Here is a 7,978-nt window from a genome sequence, read left to right as displayed (position 1 = left end):
TATTTATATGTATATAAATTTATATGTATATTTATATGTATATAAATACATGTATTTATATATACATAAATACAAAAAGCAACAAACGATTCAGAGAACATCACCAGAAACTCCAACTCTAAAAGCATCATAATGGCAATAAATTCCTATCTTTCAATACTCACTCTAAATGTCAATGGACTCAATGCTCCAATCAAAAGACATAGGGTAACAGAATGGATAAGAAAACAAGATCCATCTATATGCTGTTTCCAAGAGACCCACTTTAGACCTAAAGACACCTTCAGATTGAAAATAAGGGGATGGAAAACCATCTATCATGCTAATGGTCAACAAAAGAAAGCTGGAGTAGCCATACTAATATCAGACAATCTAGACTTTAAAATAAAGACTGTATCAAGAGATGCAGAAGGGCATTATATCATAATCAAGGGGTCTAATAGACCACGAAGACTTAACAATTGTAAACATTTGTGCACCAAATGTGTGAGCGCCCAAATATATAAATCAATTAATCACAAACATAAAGAAACTCATTGATAGTAATACCATAATAGTAGGAGACTTTAATACCCCACTCACAGCAATGGACAGATCATCTAATCAAAAAATCAACAAGGAAACAATGGCTTTGAATGACACACTGGACTAGATGGACTTAACAGATATATTCAGAACATTCCATCCTAAAGCAGCAGGATATACATTCTTCTCCAGTGCACATGGAACATTCTCCAGAATAGGCCATATACTGGGACACAAATCTGCCCTAAGTAAGTACAAAAAGATCGAGATCATACCATGCATATTTTCAGACCACAACACTATGAAACTCGATATCAACCACAAGAAAAAAATTGGAAAGGTAACAAATACTTGGAGACTGAAGAACATTCTACTAAAGAATGAATGGGTGGGGCGCCTGGGTGGCTCAGTCGGTTGAGCATCTGACTTCAGCTCAGGTCATGATCTCAGTCCGTGGGTTCGGGCCCCACATCCGGCTCTGTGCTGACAGCTCGGAGCCCGAAGCCTGCTTCAGATTCTGTATCTCCTTCTCTCTCTGCCCCTCCCCTGCTCATGCTCTGTCTCTCTCTGTCTCAAAAATAAATAAATAAAATTTAAAAAACATTAAAAAAAAGAATGAATGGGCTAACCAAGCAGTTAAAGAGGAAATTAAAAAGTATATGGAAGTCAATGAAAATGATAACACCACAACCCAAAACCTCTGGGACGCAGCAAAGGCAGTGATAAGAGGAAAGTATATAGCAATCCAGACTTTTCTAAAGAAGGAAGAAAGAGCTCAGATACACAACCTAAGCTTACGCCTAAGGAGCTGGAAAAAGAACACCAAATAAAACCCCAAACCAGAAAAAGACAGGAAATAATAAAGATTAGAGCAGAAATTAATGCTATTGAAACCAAAAAAAAAAAAAAAAAAGCAAAACAAAACAGTAGAACAGATGAATGAAACCAGAAGCTGGTTCTTTGAAAGAATTAACAAAATTGATAAACCACTATCCAGTTTGATCAAGAAGAAAAAGGAAAGGACCCAAATAAATGAAATCAAGAATGAAAGAGGAGAGATCACAACTAACACAGCAGAAATAAAAACAATAAGAGAATATTATGAGCAATTATATGCCAATAAAATGGGTAATCTGGAAGAAATGGACAAATTCCTAGAAACATATACACTACCAAAACTGAAACAGGAAGAAATAGAAAATTTGAACAGACCCTATAACCAGTAAGGAAATCGAATTAGTAATCAAAAATCTGCCAAAAAACAAGAGTCCAGGGCCAGATGGCTTTTCAGGGGAATTCTACCAAACATTTAAGGAAGAGTTAACACCTATTCTCTGGAAACTGTTCCAAAAAATAGAAATGGAAGGAAAACTTCCAAACTCTTTCTCTGAAGCCAGCATTACCTTGATTCCAAAACCAGACAGAGACCCCACTAAAAAGGAGAACTATAGACCAATTTCCCTGATGAACATGGATGCAAAAATCCTCAACAAGATATTGGCCAACCGGATCCAACAATACATTAAAAAAATTATTCACCACATCCAAGTGGGATTTATACCTGGGATGCAGGGCTGGTTCAACATCCGCAAAATAATTAACGTGATTCATCACATCGGTAAAAGAAAGGACAAGAACCATATGATCCTCTCAATAGATGCAGAGAAAACATTTGACAAAATACAGCATCCGTTTTTGCCAAATTTTTTCTTGTGGTTGATTTTGAGTTACATAGTGTTGTGGTCTGAAAATACACAAGGTATGATGTCAATCTTTTTGTTCTTGTTGAGGACTGACTTGTGTCACAGTGTGATCTGTTCTTGAGAATGTTCTATGTGCACTTGAGAAGAATGGTTATTCTACTGCTTTAGGATGAAATGTTCTGAATGTATCCGTTAATTCCACCCAGTCCAGTTTGTCATTCAAAACCATTGTTTCCTTGTTGATTTTCTGCTTAGATGGTCTGTCCATTGTTGTAAGTGGGATGTTGAAGTCCCCTACTATTATGGTATTATTATCAATGAGTTTCTTTATGTTTGTGATTAATTGATTTTTATATTTGGGTGCTTTCACATTTGGAGCATATATATTTACAATTGTTAGGCCTTCTTGGTAGATAGACCCCTTAGTTATGATATAATGCCCTTCTTCATCCCTTGCTACAATCTTTATTTTAAAATCTAGTTTGTCTGATATAAGTATGGCTAATCCAGCTTTCTTATGATTACCATTAGCATGTTAGATGGTGCTCCATCCCCTTACTTTCAATATGCAGATGTCTTTAGGTCTAAAATAGGTCTCTTGTAAGCAGTATATAAATGGGTCTTATTTTCTCTTCTTTTAAAAAAAAAATTTTTATGTTTATTTATTTTTGAGAGAGAGAAAGAGAGACAGAGAGAGAGAGAGAAACAGAGAGAATGAGCTGGGATGGGACAGAGAGAGACGGAGACACAATATGAAGCAGGCTTCAGGCTCTGAGCTGTCAGCAGAGCCCGATGTGGGGCTCAAACTCACAAACCGTGAGATTATTACCTGAGCTGATGTCGGATGCTTAACCAACTGAGCCACCCAGGCACCCCTGGGTCTTGTTTTCTTATCCATTCTGATACCCTGTGTCTTTTGATTGGAACTTTTAGTCCATTGACATTTAGAGCGAGTACTGAAAGTTAGGAATTTAGTGTCATTGTGTTGCCTGTAGAGTTGGTGTTGTTCTCTGGTCCTTTCTAGTCTTTGTTGCTTTTGGCCTTTTTTTAAAATGTTTATTTTTTTTATTTTTGAGAGCCCACAAGCACGGGAGGGGCAGATAGACACAGAACGTGAAGCAGGTTCCGGGCTCTGTCCTGTCAGCGCAGAGCCTGATGTGGGGCTCAAACCCACAAACTGTGAGATCATGACCTGAGCTGAAGTTGGACGCTCAACTGACTGAGCCACCCAGGTGCCCCAGTTTTTTTGTTTTGTTTCATTTCTTTCCCACTCAACGAGTCTCCCTTAAAATTTCTTGCAGGACTGTTTTAGTGGTCAGGAACACCTTTATTTTTTGTTTCTCTGGGAAACTCTTTATTTATCCTTCTATTTTGAATGACAGCCTTGCTGGATAAAGAATTCTTCGTGCATATTTTTCTGATTCAGCACATTGAATATATCCTGCCACTCCTTTCTGGCCTGCCAAGTTTCTGTGGATAAGTCTGCTGCAAACCTGATCTATCTTCCCTTATAGGTTAATGACTTTTTTTCCCTTGCTGCTTTCATAATTCTTTCCTTCTCTGTGTATTTTGTGAATCTGACTATGATATGCCTTGGTGATGGTAGGTTTTTGCTGAATCTAATGGGAGTTCTCTGTGCTTCTTGGATTTTGATGTCTGTGCCCTTTCCTAGATTAGGAAAGTATTCTGCTATAATTTGCTCACATAAACATTCTGTCCCCTTTTTTCTCTCTTCATCTTCTGGGACTCCTATGATTTGGATGTTATTACTTTTTAATAAGTCACTGAGTTTTCTTAGTCTTGTATTGTGCTCTTTTGCCTTCCCCCCTTTTTTCCTGCTTGTTTATTTTCCATAATTTTGTCGTCTCTATCACTGATTCGCTGCTCTGCTTCATCCATCCTTGCCACTGTAGCATCCATTCAGGCATGCATCTATGCTGACAGCTCAGAGCCTGGAGCCTGCTGTGGAATCTGTGTTTCCCTCTCTCTCTCTGCCCCTCCCCTGCTCGCACTCTGTCTCTCAAAAATAAATGAATGTTAAAATTTTTTTAAATAAAAACAAAGTTAAAAAAATAAAGATGTGAATGGAACTGGAGGGTCTTATGCTGAGTGAAATAAGTCATTCAGAGAAAGACAGATACCATATGTTTTCACTCATATGTGAATCTTGAGAAACTTAACAGAAGACCGTGGGGGAGGGAAAGGGGAAAAAAGTTACAAACAGAGAGGAAGGGAGGCAAACCATAAGAGATTCTTACATACAGAGAACAAACTGAGGTTTGATGGGAGGTGGGGGGAGAGGGGAAAGTACTAATGGGAATTGAGGAGGTCATTTTTGGGATGAGCACTGGGTATTATATGAAGCCAATTTGACAATAAATTATATTTTAAACAAATTAAAGACAAAACAAAAAATCAAAGGAAGCTCAATCCTAGGTGTGTTTTGGTCTGTTTGTTGAAAAAAGCATGATAGAGTAGACAAAAAAAAGGGAAAGAAAAGAAAAAAAAGGTAAGAAAAATTTTAAATTAAAAAAATCATGGAATAAAATAGAATAAAATGAAATACGGAAAATGAAATAGAATAAAAAGTTTAAAAAATAAAAAAAGAAAGCAAAAGATAATTTTAAAAAATTTTAAAAATTAAAAATAGAAAATAAAAATAAATTTTTCTCTTTCTGTATCCAGGAAAAAGAAAAGAAAGGAAAAAAAGAGAAAACAATGTAAACAAAAACAGAAGCAAAAAAAAAAAAAAACAAAAACAAAAAACAAAAAAAAACCGGACTAATAAATTAACCAGCAAACGGAATGAAACCTGAATGAAGTTACATCCACTTTCCCCTAGAACTGAAACTATGAAGCCCTTCTATAGTCCGTATACTAAGCAGATGGAGGGACTTGTCCTCGTCTTCTAGGGGATGTACTTGGAGGGCACAGGGGGCAGGACTTGGTATAATGTCCCCGTTCTCCACTAGATGGCACTGCTTAGCTTACTGGATCAGTGTGGTAAGCATGTGTATGCGTGGGAGAGGTGGAAATGGCTTCATCCAGCTCCCTAGTCTCTGGCACAGGAATATTGTGCCCTCACAGACCTGTAATCAAGCACCCCTCCTTTGTCTCAGTCCTCTGTCCACTCCCCACCTCTACCTTGTCAGGTGCTGGGTGGCACCTCCCTCCAGAGTTTTATCTCAAATGCAATGTTCTTTCAAAATCCCACACTTCAGAGACCCCTGCAGCTTCGGCCCACACTGATTCTCTGGGGGAGAGTCTTGCTGAGCAATGGATGGGTGCCAGCTTCCCCAGAAAACATTTGTGTGATCACACAGCAACAGAGGTTCAGAGATTGTGCCAAACACAACACACAGCCAACACCAGGTTTTACAATACTCTGGCATCTTTGTCCCAATACCAGCAAACTGGCTGCTCTCTGGGGTCCACTGGGACCTTTGCCTGTGGGGAGGGCATATGGCCTCTACTAAATGCACTCCAAGCAGAGGAACTGCTTCTCCCAGTGTGGCACATGGACCCTTCAGACCCCACTGCCTGCTTCTGGGGATTCACCCTATTTCCTCACCAGAGCACCACCAGGCACCGAGCTCCAGACTTTCTGACTCTGCTCTCCACTGTTTATAGAATCCTAGTGGTATTGAGACCCTCTCCTTTCTCCCTGCCCGTGGTTTTGGGGAACAGATTTCTTATTCAGTCCCCTGCAAGTGTTTTCACTCTTTTTCTTTCTTTCTCTGCAGCTAATTTTGGGAAACTGTTTTTCCTGTACTTTCCTGATGTGCCTCATTCTCCCCTTTCTCTGTCCTTTCTCTGCTATAACAGCTCCCTACCCTTGGTGGCTTCTCTCTCCCACAATTCACTTCTATGTACTGCATACCTGCTAAGTTTTGTGGCTCAAGTTATACAGATTGTTGTGTTAATCCTCAGATCAATTTGCTAGGCGTGCAAAGTGGTTTGGTGCTGACCTAGCTGCATTTCAGGGATGAGACAAGCTGAGGTTCTCCATGCTGCTTCACGATCTTGATCCAAAGCCCAGACCTAACTTTCTTTACCTGTCAGTCAGGGATCGTGATCCCTGGCCTCACTTGCTGTGAATGTTGAAGAAAATAACAGATGGAAAGGCACTTTGGAAAACATAAAAAGGGTGTGCTATCAATGTAATTCTGTGAGGCACAGAATGGGCATTTAATGCATAACCTGATTTGAATTAGAACATCTTTCATGAGAAAAATGGGACTCTGAGATGGTGAGTATGATTCTATTCTGAAGAGCCTAATAAAAGCAAAATAGCAGAAAGAATATTACAGAAGAGAATGAGAGGAAACAAGATCTTTGTTTTATTTTTTGGTTTTTGGTGGTAGTGGTGTTGTATTTAAAAAGCCCCTTTACTTAGGATCCTGTGATAAAACTACACATAATAAAAACATCAGAAAGTCAAGGCTGATTTCATCCAAGGTGATGGTCTTGGCCAAGAAGCAAGGTAAACACACCGCAGCTGTCCTAGCGGGTTCCTCTCAGTGAGTGTGTGCCAGAGGCCATCTCCCTCCCCTGCCCAGCTAGAACTCTCCAGCAGCTGTGGTTGCAATCTTCAAGCTGGGAAGGGCCACTTGGCCTTTTTCTTTCCCTTTCAAATGCCAGGCCGCTGTGAGTCCAGGCATGCCACCTCTGGGTGCAGGCACAGGAATGGAAGGTGTGCCTGCCAAGCCAAACTCCCTCATTTGAAAAAACCTTTCCTCTGTGGCCAGGTGTTTCAGCACCTCCCCACTCTCTGTGAGCAGAGGCTTCTGGAATTTCCCTGTCTGCAGAATGAGAACAGCCACACCAACATTCCTTCCCAGGGAGCTAATCTGAATACTGCCAACAAAAATCTTTGCAGAAGACTGAGGCCGAGAGACGCTGAATTATGATTCAGCGGATATAGTTTACTCATCAGTGTCTCCTTCCCGGGAAATCTGATGGGATAGACCTCTGAGCTTTCTTTCTGTTCACTCTACCAGCGCTTGACTCCTGATGATGAAGTTGTGCTTGGACATTTATTGTTTGGGAACCAAATACATTTTTAAAAATTATCTTTAAAAAATGGCTGTTAGAAAGTGTTACATATGTTTTAAACAAATAGGCTTTGAGTCTCCTAAATATTGTTTAAAAATTAAAGAACAAAACATTATAGCTCCTCAAGCAGTTTTTCTTTATTTAGATGTGTCTTGTCTACCAACTTAATAATGAAAGTGACTTGTATACACATCAACAACTTTGAGAAATTGTCCAACTGCATTTTGTATGGACAACTGTCCTGTTTACTTGAAGAAAATGCTCTGAGTGAGGATGATGACTTTGTGTTTGATGTAGGTTATTTCCCCATCGTGTTTTATAAATTGAAAGGGTAAGTGGAGGAAGATTTCTGATGAATAACCAGCTTGGGGTAGGGGAATTCCAGTGCACATAGCAGATGCTACTGTTAGTCTGCACCCACTCTCCCCTTCTGCCTTCCTAATAAATTTCTGAGTTGACTGAGGGTAATGACTTAGTTAAAAGACTCGGCTTGCCAGATTGCCTTGCAGTACGATGGCTGTGAGACTCACTCTGATGATGAAATGAAGTTACTAACAGGGCTTCCAGAAGAGCTACTGGGACTGTACCCACCCCCAACATCCTGCCTGGGCTGTGGCCCCTACTCTTTGTTCAATGCATAAACACAGTGGGAGCCTAAGTCCCTGCTGGCCGTGCTGTGGGCTGCCCCTCTAGAC

At 39.9% G+C, this 7,978-nt stretch overlaps 1 protein-coding gene across 1 annotated transcript in view; it reads left to right on the top strand.

The window, feature by feature from the left end:
- Positions 1–7,686, top strand: part of LOC125936195 (uncharacterized) — a 15,748-nt gene extending 8,062 nt beyond the window's left edge. The window contains exon 3 of the mRNA XM_049650168.1: positions 4,914–7,686. Coding sequence (XP_049506125.1) covers positions 5,263–6,171 — 909 coding nt within the window. The 5' untranslated portion in view covers positions 4,914–5,262 and the 3' untranslated portion in view covers positions 6,172–7,686. The remainder of the gene's footprint in view (positions 1–4,913) is intronic.
- Positions 7,687–7,978: the final 292 nt, after the last annotated feature.

The sequence above is a fragment of the Panthera uncia genome (assembly GCF_023721935.1).
Source record: "Panthera uncia isolate 11264 chromosome A3 unlocalized genomic scaffold, Puncia_PCG_1.0 HiC_scaffold_11, whole genome shotgun sequence".
Classification (NCBI taxonomy): Eukaryota; Metazoa; Chordata; class Mammalia; order Carnivora; family Felidae; genus Panthera; species Panthera uncia.
This window is presented reverse-complemented; position numbering and strand designations above follow the sequence as displayed.